Here is an 18,823-nt window from a genome sequence, read left to right as displayed (position 1 = left end):
CCCGCCCTTTCCTTCTCCATTGGTCCGTGTGAATGATGCGGCCTTCCGGCGGCGGGGCGGAGCGTGCGCAGAGCCGTTGGCCGCGCGCGGGGATTGGTGGGTTCGAAGAACGGCTGCGCGTGGGCGGGCGCGGCCCCGCGCTCCCCGCTGCGGCGCTCGCGCTGGGAGCCGCTGGGCAGCGGGCGCGCGCCGGCGGCAGGTGAGGAGCGGGCCGGGCGGGAAGCGGCGCGGGCAGCACCAGCACCAGGTGCGGGGGTCGCGTCCTGGGCGCGGCGGGGGTCGCCGGCTGCCGGGAAGGGTGGTTTGCGGCGGGCAGTGTCCGCGCCGCGCGGGGCCGCCTGGCCCAGTGGGACCGCCGGGCCCGGTCGCCTGTCAGCAGCCGTGCGAGGTCGGGCGGCCCCGAGCTCCACTACGGCGGCAGCGCCGGCTCCTCCAGTCCCGGCTTTGCAAGGCTGCAGCGGCCTTCATGGCCGAGCTGCTGCTGCGCGGCCTGGCGTGCCGGCGGGTGCCCGCACCGTGCGGTCAGCCGTGGAGAGCGACCGCGAGTGCCCGAACCCCGGCGTTCGACTGGAGGAGCCACCTGTGGCCGCCGCTGCCCTCCCTCGGGGAACAACGGCGGGACGTGTCCGTCCGACCCGCTTAGTGCCACCGAGGGAGAGAGAGGTCACTCTTGGCTCTCTGCAGTGAGTCGAGAGCGAAACGGCATCGCGTTAGGTACCTTTAATCCGTTCTGTTGTGCTTAATAAGATAGATAAAAATGATAAATGCTAAATAAAATTTTAAAGGGAGGGAATGAAACAGTCTGTTAATATTACATAAGCCAAAGGATCCGCAAACGTACTGTGAAGAGTGAAGCGTACAGGGAACAACCTCTAAAGTCTCTAAGAATTTGAGTTAGTATGTTGCAGCATATCTGTACTGACATACAATACTGCATCTGATCTTATTTGTCTGTTAAACCTTTGCTAGCCAAGTTCCTCCCCTTTTGGTTATTCAGGTTTTGAACAAAGAAGCATAGGTAATCAGGAATTCTTCTTTATCCCTTTATTGAAATGATTGCAGAGACACAGATTTTATCCCCCCTTGAAGCTGTGGCCTTTCTTATGCTCTAGAAGCCTTTTCAGCACAGTGTGCTGTTCCCATTAGGTTCTCCAGCAGGCTGCAGGCATCCTGGGTTTCCATGGAGAGCTGCACAGCCATCTCAAAAATCAGCAGAAAATGTAGAGTCCTACATCTCAAAAAGATCAGTTAAGAGATTCCCATCCCTCCATAAATGTTGTCTGAAAACTTTACACCTTTTGTTTAAGTCATAATTTTATATTTTTATTGTGTGTTTAATTTGTAGGCCTGTACCAGTGTCCCTTCCTACTAGTTCCATTAATGGTTAGCTAGACTTCTGAATTGTGGTTATACATTCATCTTCAGATCAAAGGACTTTATACTTTCAGTTACTTGCATATAAAGTGGACACAAAACTTACCTGAAACTTAACGCAACTTTATTTGACTGGAAGGAACCTATGTGGGTCGTGTCTGTTGCTTTGTTTAAATGCTCTTGTAACTCTTTCAAGCATCTTAAAACTACTTAGGATTGATTGTACATTCCTGCTACTCTTACTGGAGAATTTCTTCATAACTTGATGGTTAAAAGGTCAAAGTAATTTTAAAAAAGGTGTTGATAGACATTCTATCATTTTGGTCTTGTGCTCTCATTGTCGCTTGGCTTTACTTTTTTTCTTTTTTTCTCTGAGCTATTTAGAGACAACAATTGTTTCTTCACTTACACCACTTCTGGTAGTCAGCAAGCCAGTCTCTTTTACTTTGAATGTCGAGTAAAAGCATTGCAAAAACTTAGAAAACCTATTTCTTTTGGCATGTTATAGAGGAGAACAATGCAATTTTGAAAATTAGTCTTGCCTCTGATACCTGGTCAAGATGGGAACTTATTTTGCTAGAACTGTTTCTAGTATAAATTATCCGCCTTTTCTTGTCAACAAGTAACAGCAGACCTGTTTTCTGAGCCAGTGTTCTTCAGGTCCCAATGAGCAATATGATCTGAAGAGCAGCTTGGCTCCCTGCTAGTTGGGAAGGAGAAGTTCTATTAAGAAATACGTGTTTTTTTCTAAAAATAAATGCTATCTGTCCATAGTTTTAACTATTGAACATTTAGGGAGTTTTTCTTGTTTTACACAATTTATCTGCCACCTTCTGTTTTGGTTAAGACAGGATAATTTTTAGTTTCTCCTAATTTTCCGCTTTTTAAATTTAATAGCAGAGATATTTGTACTTTTTTCTTTTTGTCATTCAGTTTTTTGTAGCAGTTGTGCAGTTGGTTTCCCTTTCCACAACTTAGTTGTTCCTGCCAAGATCTGGTAACTGTGGTCTTGGTTTTAGGAGTTTTTAAGGTTAACGTCTTAACGAAATTGTTTATATTTAAGGAATAAGTATTGATCTCACGACTTCCTGAAAGATCAGCCTGTTATTGCTGTTACTATTTGTGTGAATGAAAGAACAGAGAGATACCAGGTGAAGAAAAAAACCCCTTAACTGTTACTTACCCATTTAATAGCAAGTCAACTATGTAAATGATCATATAAAAAAATAAAGTATTAATTTTTGGAAGACCACAATATTAGGAATATAAAATACAGGAAAAAGGTGGATAAACTGGTGAGAGATGGTCTGAAACAAATATAATATTGATCAGATGAGTAACATCAAGCTGCCTCTTCAGACTCAAATTTGGCAGTGTTTGAAGACTATGATTCTTGTTCATATAATAAAACTTCTGTATATTATAAACCTTTTACTAATAGGAAGGAAAAACTTTGCAGCCGAATTACAGAGAGTATAAACTATACATGACCTATAAATAAGCCTTTCTTTACTATTTCTGTTTACTACATTTTTTCTAACATTGTCCTGCTAGTATCCTTTTAAGAATTTTGTACCTTGCGTGCAACACTTTGGAGCCAGTCCCTACCTAGTGATTGTTGGTTTGTTAGAGGTCAGGATATGCTATTGTGCCCAATTGTATTTGTGTGCTAATGCGCATATACAGAGGATAAAGCTGGGGGCAGTGGGGGCAAAATGGACTGCAGTTCAGTATTCATCACAGAGACTGAAGAATATGTGTTGACTAGCTTTTGAATAGATTTGCACCTGCCTCCCAGATGTCGGAATAAATATGCAAAACAATTTACAACTTGGCACCTCAATAAATATTTTTTTTCCTTAAATCTCCATAGATAATGTGCCATAAATAAACTGTGTTTATTGGAAGCAAACAATAAGAAAAAATGTGTTCTTTTCACTACAGTATGTGTTCATCCTGCACTTTTACAGTTTATACAGGTTGTAGCTGTATGTTGTTCAGCTGTAGACTTAGAATGAGGAGACAGTTAATCCTGTTTATACTTGAGAACTGAGTGCACAAGTGATGCACCCAGCAGTGCTGCTGCCACTAAACTACCGTGGATCATTTCAGCTGAGTAATACAGGTTCTGTGAGATGCTTGGAAAGAAGACAGGATGATCTTTGTTTTCAGTTTATGAATGGCAGTATTTAAAAACTTAGTTCTGATGAAAAAAAATAAAAAGAGAGTCCTAATACCGTGATGTATCAAATATGTGAAAAATTATCAGGTATTCTGACTTTGCTCTTCTTTTAAGCCAAAGAGAGGATGTTATTCTGTTATAGTCTTCTGTCTGAAATCTTCATCTTGTTGCATTTAGAGTTAGTTTTCAGTTTCCTGATTAGTTTCATGCACTTCATGCTCTTGTATTTCTTATTTTGTCAGAGTGTGGGATTGCCTTGCTTCAGGATTTAAATAGATGGCTTATATAAACTGCTTGCAGGAATATCCTTATAATAAAAATGTTTGTGGTTACTTGTGTTAGCTACTCCCAGTTCTTTAACTTGCACACTAGACAGTAATTACATACATTAAGTAGCAAACTGATTTTTGAGCAAAATACTGCTTCTCTTAGAAAAAGGATGTTCCATTCTGGAATGATACTCTGTGATAGAGGCACTGAGAGGTCCACCTTTGCATCATTGAATGCTTATGTTTCATATGCTCAGATATGAGTCTAATATGTGCCTTTGTTGCTACTTTGTGTTACTCAGTGGAAGTATGTGTGCTAGCTCTTTGTTTTTATCTGCAGTACGTTCTAAGACTGTCACTATATGACCTGTATCATTGCAAGATGCCTTAAATATTTCTATTTATAAACCTATACCTTTACTATGACTAATAGGGCACATTTTCATTTACAAAAGTCAACAGAGTTGGCCTGGAAGTATGTCAGTACCCTGAATATACTAGCAATGAGGATATATGGTTTTTGTCACTTATGGATTGCATCATTCTCATAAGTTTCTGACTTCTCTTTCTGCTCTTAATAATTTTTTCCATTTTAAGGTACGTATTTACATTTCAATCTGATAGCTGGGTAAAAATAGGTTGTGTAGTGTGAGTAGAGATACCAGATTCTGACCAGAAATTTGAATGTTCCTTAACTGAAAGTTTTAATTTTTTTTTTTTTTTGGTATGATATATGTTTCTTGTTACATTGTGTATATGCAGTTTTTATCTACTGCTTGGGTGTTTCATATGAAAGGAAGACAAAATAACTCGTAAGAATGCAGGCGATCTTCTTTCTGACTCAGAGAAGGAAGATGCTCTTCGATTCAGTTATCATGGTTGTTTGGAATAGTTTTTTTATGATTTGGCAGAAAGAACTTTGTGTCATTAAGACTGCTTGTGTTTTAATGTTGGTAGTGGGTGAGTAACACTGAAAATAATGCTAGGCAATGCGTACTTGTTTTTTGCACAACCCTTAAACAACAGAAAGGGAAAATGAACAAGAAGGATATATAGCATTTAAAAGACTTGCCATGTCGCAGCCCTTCAGCGTGACTTAAAGCCCCAAACACTCTATCACGCTAGCTATTCCATAAACAGAAAGGAACAAACCTTCTCCTAATCCAGAGAGTATGTGGAGATTATATACAGGTAATGCTGGAGGGCATGTAGAAATGCTTCTAGACTTTGGGTTGCGTTTAACAGAATGTTCTATTAGCCAGGGCTTCCAATCTGCTGTGGATATGAGTGGAGGGAGCATTGAGAAATTAGCCTGCGTGAAAGGGCACAGAGGGAACAAACCTTCTCTTACTGCAGTTAGAACTCGCCATGCAACAACGTCAGTTGGGTTTAGGAAACCAAAGAAGTTTAAAAAAAAAAAACTAGAACCAACCAACCTTTTTAGAAATAAGATGATAAATTCAATATCTCCACTGTTCCTATGTCTGTCATAATGCAGGGTCTGTATTAGTAAGTAGATAAGAAATGTTGGACTCTGCTCTGGAGCAGTGTTCTTCTAGTGTTGAATTCAAGTCCGTGCTTTCATTTTCAGCTGTGGATGTGGTAAGATCCTCACATCATTGTGAGCAAAATTTGTGTCAGAAATGGTTGCAACCTCTTTGTTTGGTGTGTTTGTTTTGTTTTGTTTTGTTTTTTTGTGGTTTTTGTTTTGTTTGTTTAAATCTCAAGATTTAGAAAGATCTCATTGCTAGAGGATTTTTGGGCCCATTTAAAAAATATGAATAGAATTTAATAAACTAGCATGATTAATAATTGTGTATTGAATTTTGTAAAGCAGTTGTTGGGTTTAATGCAATATTTTCATTACTTCATTTCATATTGATATTTTCAATACAATTACTTTACAGTCCTACCTTGGGCTGGTCTGGGCATACTTCTGCTCCTTTGTCACTAGGGGGTTTCTCCTCTTGCATTTATATTGATAACTGCACCAGTAAATTAAAATACTTGGACAAAAAGCATTTTCTTCCATTTGGGTAAATACAGTGCTAGAAAAATATTTGGGAGATAATTTGAAGAATAATATCAGTTAGATCACTGAGGAGTTCATGACAGATAATGATAGTATTTGTGTAATTTTTCATTTAGCAGTTATTTTAATTTTTTGAGGAGGGTGTCATGAGTGTCATTTCACCTGTTATTAGTATTTTTCTGCTCTTTTATAACCTCTGTGCTTCTGTTGACTATCTAGAAAGACTGCTGGTTATACTGAATTAATTAAGTCTTGGGATTGACTGGCTAAGAAGAGAGAAATAATTTAATAGATAGTGGAGTTGAGTTTCTATATGTCACTAATAATTCTGTTATTTTGATATATAAAAGGTAGTTATGCATCAGTCAGTTCTGATAATAAAATGGTTGTCTAGCCTTATGCTGTTGGTTACAATTTTTTTATTCTCTTTCCAGCAAGGAGCTGATGATTTCATATCTAAAAGATAGCTCTGTCTGCATGGTTTGGGTAAAGGGAGGAAACTACGTGTTCCTTCCTCTATTAGTATGCTATAAGTGAGATTCCAGGACTGTGGAGCAGTGGGTTGGTAAGATTCCTATTTTGTTGAAAGAACGTCATATGTGGATGTAAGATAGTACAATACCCCCCCTTCCACCCATTTTAGAATTGTCTGCAATATTCAGTTGTGTGTCTTAGTTTCGTATGGGCCCACATTTATAAGTGAGCGTGGCAAATATAGTCAGGGTGGAGGAGGAAGCATCTGAATTAAGAACATTAAATAGTGGTATTAATTTATTTGCAGCTTGCTGATAAGCGTGATAGCAGAGGATGTGTTAGGCTGGGTCTATCCTGTGATCCGTGCTGATTACAAGCTCTGCAGAATCTGCTTTATCAGACTCACACCTAGGAGGAGCCTCTGAGGAAGTTGTTTACAAACCTCAGCTTTCCTGGTCTGTCCTTCAGGTGCAACCCGGTGGTGTCTGGACTTGGATTGTGTGCTGCTTGGGTTGTGTGCTGCTGAGCTGGTCCTTTAAAATAAGCCCATGGTTTACTCTGAAAGTGTCTGCTCTATATATAAATCCACGTAGAGAAAAAGACAGTATTTCAGAGCAGGTATTGCTCCAGGTCACCACTGACCCTGAGTGGAGATTCAAATCCAGTTCCTCAGTGAAGGTGGTTTCCATGCGCTGTCAGCTTATCCAAGGTGATGCAGAGAGGAGTTTAAAATTAAGCTTCCAAGGGTAACCACACTGGTCTTAGTCTGGTGTTTCTTGTGTCTGCATGATTGCTCTCATGACTAGTCACTTGTATTGTGTTGTGCTCAAGGTTTGAAAAAAATAGCTTTTTCCCAGCATGGCACAGAGTTATTGTAAGGTTAGTTCGCAGGGGAATATTTATTACTACAGAAATGCTAATGATGATGCCAATTACTATGTAAATGTAATATTAAACTTGGTATAGAATTGTAAGGATTTTTTTCTTGGCTTATTTTAGGCTTATTTGTTAATTCAGGTGAATCTCAAAAATATCCTTGGACAACATTAAAGACTAAAATTATGGTTTGTCTAGTTTTGAGTGTTCCTCGTTGTACTATTTGTGTTTGTATATTATTTTATATTTTGAAGGTCTGGAGCCAGACTAGTCTCTATATTTCAGTAACAGAATTGTCAGTATATTTTTGACGTTGTTGAGTCTGTCTCCTGCTCCATAGGGTATACAGAGCTCTGCTTTGTTTTTAGATAATCCAGTTCAAGCTTTTTTTTAAAAAAAAATATTTTTTCATCCCCCCCTGCTATAGTTTCTTCCTGAAATTCAAACTGAGTTCACCATTGGGAAATTTGCTTTAATCTTGAAACAACACATCTCTGTAGGTGGTTTTTCTAAGGAAATACAATTTATGCAATTCATCTGCCTCTATCTGTATTTTCCTCTAGTAGCTTTTGAATCTCTCATTAAGTAATGACTTCATTTGGCAGATGCTCCTTTCCTATAGCTTTGTGAAAAATAGCAGATGGGTAGAGAAGGTGTTACTTGATTGTCTCCTTCAGGGAAAGGCAGAAGGAACTGAGCCATTAGATGTTCTGTTTGTCAGCCCCCAAGTGACCAGTCAGCGTATCTCAGCCATGCAGCTGTAGTCAAGGCAAGTGATACTCTTGGTGGTCTGGCAGATTCCAAGAAGAAAGGTGTGGGTTGAGGGAAAGAGCCATGGAAGCTGCAGAAATTCACTGGTTTAAGGAGATGCAGGGGGAGAAAAGCAATCTGCCTCTCCAACTATATTCTGGTTATTGGTTCCATATACTGCTAAGAAATAGTTTTCTGTTGCTCGCCACTTCATTTTCACTAGTCTGGAAATGTCATATTTTATAAAAAGTTAAAATTAAGGGGTCTATCATAGATGATCAGTGTAACTAAGACCTGCAAACTGATTGAAATGATTGTCTACCATTGTAATAATATTCACAGTGTGTGCTCAAATCTTTTCTGAAATTGAAAATGCCATAAAACATGAAATGCTTGTCTAGAAGTTGTATTAACTGAGGCAATTAGCCTGCATAACAGACTTCTGAGAAAGAAATTACAGCTACTGTTTTATTGCTGTCAGGGACTTGAAATATACAGATCAGAACTGAAGATAGGGGAGTCTTGGTCTCTTCCATAATTGTTCTGGAGGGCGATCCTCATTCAAGTCTTAGTATATATATCACTGATTCAGTTCAGTGCTGTTCATGGAAGGTTGAGATGTACTTTATTTTGAATATCAGCCATTAGGCTTCGATTCTCTTGCTGAGAACAATTATAATAATTTTATGAAAAACACTGTGTAAGTGCACTGTGATGGGATTTCACTTTTTAAAGCATTGCTATGTGGGATTCCTTTCAGTATGTAATATTAGTACTTTACCATGATTTTTTAAAATATCATTGTAAAATTTGTAAAATTAACTTAATAGATTTTATGCAATTTCACAGAATGAAGATAAAAGTACTTTCATAGAATTTAGTAAGGAATTCAGTCGTAAAACCTCATGCTATGCAAACCCTAGGCATATATCTATATATCTATATCTATCCAATCTATATTGTTTCTATAGAAATCTGTGATTTAATAGAAAATAATGAAGAGTGACTTTTTGACAGTGATAAGTACATTTTTTTAGATAAAGCATTGAATTGAGGCAAAGTTAGCTTTTTATGGATGGTTTAATTGAACATCTTTAAGCTGTTTATAGATGGGGTGGGTGAGCCCTAATCACTCGCGGGTGGTGGTCATTTTGGTATAGTACCGCTGTGTAATTAGTAACACCTGTTTAGTAAATTTTCTACTTCTAAAGGAGGGCCAGTCTTTTTTCTGTGTGCTTTTTTTTCCAGTACTTTGAAATTACAGAAAAGCTCGGACTTCCTGCATTTGATGGCTGGAATAGGAAAGTTGTGAATTTTAAAGTTGCATATACAACTTCATTTTTCTGTTTATGCTTTCCTGAAAGGCAGCTCTTTAACATGCATATAGATTTTTGCATTGTTTAAAGGTGTGAAAAGAATACATTGAAAGCAGCTACTTTGCATTTATACAGATTTTTTTTGTGTGTCTAGTAAACACCAAGTGCTTCTTTCCTGCTACATGAAGTTTTAATGAAAATGCAAGTTTAGGAGAAAGTGCGTTTCACTGTTAGATATGCCAATAGAGTAGAACTTCTTCCGATTTCTGTTAATTCCCTAGGCTTTTCTGCTGAGGTACTGTGCCCTCTGAGTCCAGGAAAGGCTTGGTCACACAGAGATATTCTGAATAGTTAAGGTGCATCAGCTGAAGGAGCAGGGTTTAATTTACTAGAGCATGGTCCTCCCAAGGCCAGTTTACGCTTGAGAGATACTGTTTGTGGAAGGGAGGGTTCACCGATTTCCACATCCTGAATTTTGAGTTCACCACTCTAATTAATGTGCTTTAAATTTGCTTACTGATTCCATGTTGGCATGGCTGAAGGTCTAACTTGACATTGTAATGAGTTATGGGTGAAGGAAGCGAGGTGTGAAGACCAGACCCGGTAATTTGTGTTGGACTTGTGTTGGCCAACTTGGGTGTGTCCATAGCACCCTCCCAAGATCAGGGATGTGCCGTACAGCTAGTAAGGAGGGAAGAATGCAGGAATCGTGATTTGAGATGGTGACATTGGTCAGAGGATGAGGTTAAGTGTGAGCACAGAAGCGTAGCTCAGATGAGATGAAATTATAAACAGACGATGAGAAAGGTACTGCTAAAAATAACTGCTGTTTAAATAAAGGCAGTTATTGTGATATACTTTTGAATATAACTCTGCTTTTAAAATTATATTTAGCTTTTTATTTTTTAAAAAAAGCTTCTTAAATAATTCAGCTAATACACAAGGAAATTACCACAATGATTACTTATTTCACGATCCGTAGCAGTTGCCAAAGTATACACTTTTTAGTTTGTGGCATGTGGTAGTTTTCATGAGCGTATCCAGTTATGGCAGAGAACTTTCAGTTCCCTGGTGTTTGCTGAGCACCGGGAGTGCCCATGGGTGAGTGCTGTAGGCTGGGTGGCTTGCTGCTGTCTGCTTGTGGGAGTTATCTGATTTGAGGGTCAGGCAAACTTCTGGAGAGTAAATACTGGTAACATGGCCTTCCCAGTATGTGGGTTGCAATGGTATTGTAAACTGCATGTGTCACGGTTGGTAATTGCAAAAATATACCCACACCCGCTTGTTGATGCTAAATAATTCTAATGAAGAGCATGGAAGGGCGGGAGAGTTGTTTGGCTGGAAGAATGTGGACGGTCCATTTGAGGGGTGCTGTCAAGGCAGAGTATGATAGGAAGCATCAGTCTTCATAGCTGCCACTTGGTAAAACTAAGGAGTGGAAAAGGCATGGCCTACATTGACAATTAAAACTAGAGAGGGTTGCATTTTCTTCTGGCTGCAGCTTTAAACCTGAGTTCTGCTCTTTTGACATCTCTGCAGGCTCTTGATGAAATATGCATTTGTGAATTACACAACTATATATTTACTTGCAAAGGAAGGTAATATTAGTACTGAGCAATAAATATGTCAACTCCTCTACTAAAAATATACTTAAAGTGGGTTAACTTTTGAATACAGTTTCTTTTCTGTTAATCTTCTCCCTGCCAGCCTAAACATGTCTGATGTCTAAGTGCTGGCTGCAGCAATCCCTTTGAAGCAGAGTTTGGAGCCCATATATCAATGCTGCAGCATTTGGGAACATGAAGCTAGTGTTAAAAAAATAAAAAAAATAAAATCAAAAGCCCTATACCTCCCTGCTTTTCTTTTGGGAGTGGGGAGGGGAAAGGGGAATAGAGTTTAAGCCTCTGCTGGCTTCTGTGCTCGTTGTGTTCTGGGTGGGATGATATCCAGAATGGATGCTCTCCAGGTGGGATTGTGTCAGCCAGTTCTGACAGCTGTGGGATTCCAGCAGTCTCTGGGGTTTCAGCAGTGCTGTTTAGGTGTAAAGCAGTTTGTGATCTGTTTTATGTTATGCCTTTAATTTTGTAGCTTTCATCTCCTAAGCTTTTTACTTGGATCTTCATAAGGCCAAAGAATATTAACAAAGGTAAATGACTTGAAGTTTCCAACGGAATAGAGAGCGTTGGTTTTGTTAAATATTCTTTGCTTTCTTGCTTGCCTACAGGAATTGCCATATGTATGTAGAAGGCTTTGGCTCTGGCTTTAAGTTCGTGATTGACACTTCCTGCTTGCTAGGAGCAGTGTTACGCTTTTACATCAGCTGCAAATAGTTGTGACTTATTAACTGACTATGAGACTTCAAGCCAAGCATGTTGTGTTCCCTTTGCAGAAACGCAGCTGAGTGGAGCTTAAAGGGCCACAGATGAAAGAACTTGAACACGTTTCTGAAGGTTTCAGAGGTGTCTGAAAGTGACCTCCTTACCTTAGAAATAAAGAAGAGTTTTTCAACAGGATCTTAGGATATCTTTCCTCCAACTTATTAATATACTAACTGGAATGGTGTTCTGACAACAATTCTCCATAGTAAAGTACTTACCCTACTACAGAACAGTCTTATTTTCTCTACTGATAATGCAACTCAATGGAGGACAGTAATGTTTTGATAAGCATGCGTGAAGATCGTTCCTTTCACGTGCGATACAGGTAAGACTCTATTAGTTTTAGTATGGATGAATAAGTGCTTGTTAATAAAAGAAAACTAAACAAGTTGCAACGAATAGTTTGGTATCTCTGTTACTATTCTTATTGAAACTGAAAGCTAAAATAACTTTTTTCTTGTCTCGATTTTTGAAATATGAAAATTGACTTGTGTTATATAGTAGATTATATTAGTATAATTGCATGATTTTATGGCATTGGAACTGTGTGTGGTTGCAGAATAGTACATGATTGACTGTATTTCTTTGTATTTCTGATAGAATGATGTGAAGTATGATCCCTGCATGGTAATACATTGCTCTGTCTTCATTTAGCTTTTGGCCTGCATATGCAGTTTTGTCTGCTAAAGTTCTCTGTACTTGTCCCGTTATTGCTTCTATGAATGACAGGTGTACTGTCACCTGGACCAGTGTTTTCCTTGCTTAAAATAAAGAGATTTTATTGATAGGTAGAAACTCGTCTGATACCTTGGACTAGAAAAGTAAGTCAAGAGGATATGTGATTTTCCTTCTGAGAGCTTTTATAATTTTTATTCTGGAATCCCCTTTGCAGACATGGGACAAGATGCAGCCTCCTTCTCATGAACCTGAACAATGGAAGCATTGCTTAGTGTGTGGTATTTGGATGGTTGATGTTTGGAAGTGTAAATCTTGCAGCTCATTCCAAAGGAATGGGCACATGAATACTGGAATGATTGTTTTAAAAACAAAAAGAAGCATGATTCTTGTGTGTTCTCCCTTCACGCTCCCCGCAGTCATTCTTGCTTTGGAGGCCGTTTCCTTGCTAGCTAACAGGGTCAAAACACTACCCTTATTTGTAAGACAGCACATGCTGCGGCTTAAAATTAATTCTGAAACCGCCGTGACAGTGTTAGGTTGCTGTCCATCGGTCTGTGCTGCCATTTCAGAGAAGTGCACTGTCAGTTCTTGTTGGCAGGGCAGTCAGCAGGAGCAGCATTTTCCTGGTCAGTAAGGAGAAAATTAGTAAATAATTTACTCTCTACTCTCTTTATTTTGCTAAAATCTTTACATGGTGGCTTTGACAACAGGAATCCCTGAGCGTGTGCACATGGTATTTCTTCTGTGCTGTGTTTCCCGAGTGTACGTGACTCCCAGCATTCCTGGAACGTGTTTCCCCTCGCTGCTGCTGCTGCTGCTCTTAGACCTCCCCTGGCAACTCTGTGAGATCCTTGTTCACTCTTTCATAGAAGCAGGAGCTGTTCAGGTCCTATTATAGAAGCAAATGGATGAAGAAGGGGGCACAGCCAATTGTCTGCTTTAAACTGACAAGCCAAAAATAACTTCAAAAATATTGGCAAGCACAGCCAGGGAAAAATGTCATAGTACTTTATGCTGTATTTCAGTACAGCCTTGAATGACACTAATTAAATATTAATGGCCATATTAAACCTTTCTGTAAGAACTGTAATCTGAACATGTAAAAAACTCAAGGCATAATCCTTTTTTAAATATGAAACTTATCTAAAACTTAGAGAAACAGAAAATTAATTCAGTATATTGAATTGGAATCTTGTGATTATTTAATTTAAGAGCTATAATTTGGAAATATTTTATTCAGTTGTATTTTAAAAATTTAAGAAGGAAAGAATAGTCCATAAGTTACTGGGGGTGGTGGTGCTATTTATCACTTTTAAATTTTTTTTACATACAGGTATTGTGCTGGGCTCGTTTGGCTCTCAGAATGCTCTTTCTTTCCCACTGCTATTCCAACAGAACTGACTTTAAAGAGAAGCTGGTGGCCCACTCTTATAGAAAGGCTTCAGAATGGGCTGTTTCTTACTGTGCAGGCTGTTTCTTTCTCCCCACTGTAGCTGACCAGTGCCACTTCAGCAGCTATAAAAATGCTTATGCTGGTGGAAGAAAACTATTTCTTAGTCCTTTTTAGTGGCTGAAAATAAATTGCTGAAGTTAATAAATGGGACTAATAAGTGATCTATAGAGTTAAATATTTATAGAACTCATCTTGGCCTACTAAATTCATGCACCAAAAATTTGTAACTGCTTGTATCTTGACTGGAGCAAAAGAACCCAACATTCAGGTGTGTAGTTGCTTTGTTGATGTGCGTGTTGTTTTGTTCCGCAGTTTGCCATCAGCCTTAGTTTGACTAAACAGAGCGTTCCAGCGGAGGGAGGTGTAGTCTGTTGTTGGGAGTGCTCAGTGTGCTCTGCTTCTGCGTTACCTCTAGAAACCAAGCACAAGGGCAGGAGGCAGGAATGGTATGTGATCCATATTATAAGATGCTGTGGCTTTTTTATGCATCTGAATTAAAGAGAGATAATAGGGTGGTTTTTGTTATGTGTATTGACCTGGTTCATGGCGAATTGCGTGGCAGCCCTGTTCCCCCTCAATAGCAAAAAATCCTCTTAGTGGGAATTGAATGAAATAAACCTAAATTAATTGTGCTTAGCAATTGTAGTAATCGATGAGTCTTCTTACCTTCTTCTGTTGCCTTGTTTCTTACCAGTTTTCTGTTCTTTGTTGTAAGATGAGAACAGCTGAAGGGAGACTCCAAAATCGGAGAAAAAACGGAGCTGAGGGTGAAGACACATGTATAGGGTTTATACTCTTATAAGTATAAAGATTCAGAAGAAAATGTGAAGAAGGACAGAGAATAACAAGGGGAAAAAAAAGAAGAGGAAAAAAAATAGGGTGAGCCAGGCAAGATGAAAAGCTTAGATGGGACAGATAAGGACGAGGTAGTTTTACAAATGAGAAATTATTCAGGAGATGCCAGCCTTTCAGAATACAGGTCCAGGCAACTATAAACAGAGTAACAAATAGAAGCCCTATATGAGCATTTCCACAGCAATATCTGCAAGAACATTATCCCTTTTAACAGGAACAGAATTTAATTAGAAGTACAGAGATGAATGGACCTTGTTGTCTTCTTGTCTCTGCAAATTCAATGTGTCTTTTGTTTAGCCATTTGCTGTTGAATAAATAAGTAATTCAATTCAGCTCTGGGAACAGAGAAAGTAATTTCATATTCTCCTTGTAACTATTTAATGACTTCCTAAAACATTGATAACCTAGCCCTGTCTAGTCTGCCAATATGCTAGTTAACCATTAGTAGTGACAGTTCAAACAGCCTCTGAGAACATTTCCAAGAGGTGATCACTTTTTGACTAGAGAACACCTATGCAAATATGTATGTATTTTCTTTTTGTTTTAAAGAAAAAGATTTGTGCTAGCCTTCATAGCAGTCCTTTAAGTAATGGAGATAAAAAAACCCAAACCAAACCCAAAATTCTTCTGGGTCCAGTTTTGGTTCTTGATGGGTAAGCCTAGCAAACTTAAAATAACTGAGTGATTTCATATCTCTTATAATGTGAATAAAATATTAATATTGAGTACAGGCAAGTGTGGAAATAAATAATTTCTCTGTTCTTTTTTTTTTTTTTTAGATAACTTATTTAAAAATGGTAGGTCAGTATGAATGGATCCAAATGGAATTATAGCTTTAATTTGCTGTACAAATTCTAGTAACCTGTTAACACAACTTTTCTAGTGTTGCACTCAAGAATAGTATCCAATTGTGGTTTCTTTTTTATGCAATACAATTAATAATTCCCATTCTCATTTACTTCCTGTAATTCTGGTTGAATTGAAACACTGTAATAACAGCTAATTTTCATCAGCCTGGGCATAAGCCTGAACTTCATAGTTAGTTATGTTCCGTATGAAAAATTCCAAATCTTTTATTTTTATAAGTTACATTAAGTCTGGGTTGCCAAGTCATAATATTATATTTCAAGTTCCTTGATGACATGGTGATGCTGCCTTGGCATTTGGCAGTCTTTGGCATAGCGTGAAATTAATGGAATTCAATGGATCAGAAAAATTTCTGGTCCATGTCATTCTCTGGTATTATCCTTGTACCTTTCTAAGCTGTGCCTTGTCTTCATTCATTAGGTGGCTGATGCATCACAGTTGCAAATCAAAACACGAATTTTTAAATGGGGTAACTTAGCTTATGGAATTGGAGTTCAGTGTAGCATTTTGACTATTATTATGTCACATACACATTTTGCTGAAAGCTCAACTCTTTTTTTAGCTGTTCAAGCTAAAATTCTAAAGAAATGAGTTTGATTGTGTAATGGTCTAAATCTTCACACTAAGGAGCCCCATATTTTCTAGCCATCACTTTAATTGGCCATGTCAGCTAACATGAGGTGTCCGGAGAGAACCTCTTTGGATAGGATTAAGATTACCCAGTGAAGTGTTTTAAGTCTTAAACCTTGAGTTGCTGATGGTGTAATCATTCCTGCCTGTACTTAACTGTACCTTAATCATTTCTGCCTTTTTCTGTCTTACATTCAACACATGCAAAATGTAACGAAAACCAGGTTGTGTGTTCTAGCGAGTAGGAATGCTTTAACTTATCCGAGAGGAGCTTCCAAACGTAAAACTACTGCATGTGTTATGGATATCCAGCCTAAGGAGCTGGGCCTGGGGAGATCTGCATGCCCGAGTTACCGTTTGCTGTCCGCATCTTCACCAGCTACCAAGCATACAGTATTTTCAATTGCAAGAGTTAAATATGTCTGTCATCTCCTTGTGCTTAAGTTGTGGAATGTCGAAGACCAGCAGGTATGGTACTGGTTTGTGTTGGTAGCTTGTGATCCAAATTCTTCTAGTTCCCTTTAAAGTCAGTGTATTTTTCAAAAAGATTTCCTTTTTGCTCAGATTTGAGTAGAATGATGCATAACCTGTTTTGTTTTTTTTTTTCCCCCCCAATTTAGTAAAATTAAGGAATGTAAACATTGCAGGCATGTTGAATACTTCATTGCTGTGTCTTGTCAAAGCAGCTGTCTTCTGGTGTTGCCGTAAAAATGACTTTTGGAACTGCAAATGTTTGATTGTTGCTTTTACTGATCTGTGCACATGAAGGCACGGTTTTAGGAACAGAATGCTAAATGGTTTATTTTACAAGCATCAAATGATGATGTAACAAGGATATCTCCAATGATGTAAAATGTTCTGTTTTGGGTGCACTTACTGTGTAATTCATTTTGAAGAAGAATTCAAAACAATACACGAATTTATGAAGTTGATGTCCACTTTTTGGCAATATTAACAAATGCTTTTTAAACACAGAATGTCTCTTACTGAGTTTTCTTTTTGAAAAATCTTTTAAGTAGAATGAAGGCGTTTTTACAAACTTTCTAAAATGCATGTGTGTTGAAAAGACTAGAGAATGGTGTGGCTTCCCGATCAAGACCATGGAGCCTTCTTCCTTCTCATTCTCCTCTCCCCCATCTCCCTCTAATCTCAGAACTGCAAAGTAGGAAATGTTTGTGTATAAGTGTTACCACCTATTGAAATGTTACCTTTTGTACAAATGAATTCTCAGTAGCAAAAATACATATGAATGTTTTGGCAGCTGCAGTTCTCTGACAATTTGTTCGTTGTTTAAATAAAATGTAATCTGCAAATTCTTCTATAAATTCATTCATGAGTATCTTATTTACTGCTTGCAGTGTTTTGTACCTGTATAATTACACGATTATTTGCTCATAATAATGAAAAAATATTCCAGTGGCTTCTGGAATTATGGCATTTCAGTTAAGTAACTTGAATTGACATACATTTTGTCGTTAATTCTATCTAGATACTTTTTCTTTACACTCTGAGAATTTTTGTAGCAGTGCTACTATAGAAAATTATGAAGTGCCAGGGAGTATTGAATTACGTAGGAAACAACTTGGGGAAAAATAGTCATGGTCTTTCAGACACAGGAGTATTTGAATTTTTTTCCCATGTGACATTTTGCAGGTAACTATGGCATCAACCTAAAAATAAAAGTGCTTATGTTTTTCAAAATCGGTATTTGCCAAGAATAGCTGGATTTTTAGGTTATGTTTCTGAAATCATCTAGCTGGTGAAAACAGCAATTTTGAATCCTCCAGGTGCTGTATATGGGCAAAGCAGTGCTTGTATTTCCTCCATGAGACTTAATGAAGAAAAAGTTGAAGCTGTTGGTTCTAGTGTTTTGTTTTCTCATCACTATTGATGTTGCCATTTCCATTTCAGCATTAGTGTCTGTAATATTAAAGTACCAAGTTCATTACTTGTACTGTGGTGCTGATTGCCTGTCTGAAACCAAGAGAGAGCCTCTGAGTAAATAACCTCTTCAGAACTCAGCTTCTTGGAAAAAGTGCTACATTTAGAGTGACAATTTTTCCTTTTGCTTGAATTGTGCAGGATGGAGGCTTCCTGCCTAGAGCTGGCGTTGGAGGGTGAGCGCCTCTGTAAAGCAGGAGATTGCCGAGCTGGTGTGTCTTTCTTTGAAGCAGCTGTTCAGGTTGGAACTGAAGATTTAAAAACACTCAGTGCTATTTACAGCCAGTTAGGCAATGCCTATTTCTACTTGCATGAGTATGCAAAGGCCTTGGAATACCATCACCATGATTTGACTCTGGCAAGGTAAACTTGTGTCTTTCTTTAACCGTGATGTCCGTTTCATCCCATTCTGGTAGAGATGAGCATTGAGTGCTCATTTTCCTACCGTCCCTGCTATTAATAGCAGATAACGAGTCAAGGTGGTGACAGCAGAGGCCCAGGGGGTCTGGCAGGTAACTGGGTTGCCCTCTAACCTGGGAGCTAATGCTAACACCATAATCCTGGTACTGTCTGAGGTGTCACCAGGTTTGTGGATAATTAAGTGCCTTCTTTAGATCTACCCTTTCTTTACCCTTTCCTGTCTCTAAAACTCAGTCTTTCTGGTTCTTCAGAATGTTAAGCTGGCTCTCTTGTTTACTAGACAGAACTCATTCGTCTTTCTCTGTGTAAAACTCACAATATTGTGAAA

The 18,823-nt window shown here is 38.6% G+C and overlaps 1 protein-coding gene across 12 annotated transcripts in view; it reads left to right on the top strand.

Moving 5' to 3' along the window:
• The first annotated feature begins 20 nt into the window (after positions 1–20).
• Positions 21–18,823, top strand: part of GPSM2 (G protein signaling modulator 2) — a 29,588-nt gene continuing 10,785 nt past the window's right edge. For 2 of the 12 annotated variants that reach the window (XM_065072428.1, XM_065072422.1), the window contains exons 1-3: positions 63–199; positions 11,663–11,976; positions 18,217–18,438. In XM_065072428.1, the coding sequence (XP_064928500.1) occupies positions 11,915–11,976; positions 18,217–18,438 (284 nt within the window). In that variant the 5' untranslated portion in view covers positions 63–199; positions 11,663–11,914. Of the gene's footprint in view, positions 248–559; positions 11,420–11,662; positions 11,977–14,094; positions 14,229–14,283; positions 16,603–18,216; positions 18,439–18,823 lie in introns of those variants that run through there. The other 10 variants (XM_065072427.1, XM_065072421.1, XM_065072425.1 and 7 more) reach the window with 9 other exon arrangements.

Source organism: Columba livia, chromosome 8, assembly GCF_036013475.1.
Source record: "Columba livia isolate bColLiv1 breed racing homer chromosome 8, bColLiv1.pat.W.v2, whole genome shotgun sequence".
Classification (NCBI taxonomy): domain Eukaryota; kingdom Metazoa; phylum Chordata; class Aves; order Columbiformes; family Columbidae; genus Columba; species Columba livia.
Note: the sequence above shows the minus strand (reverse complement) of the source record. Positions and strands in the feature narration are given on the sequence as shown.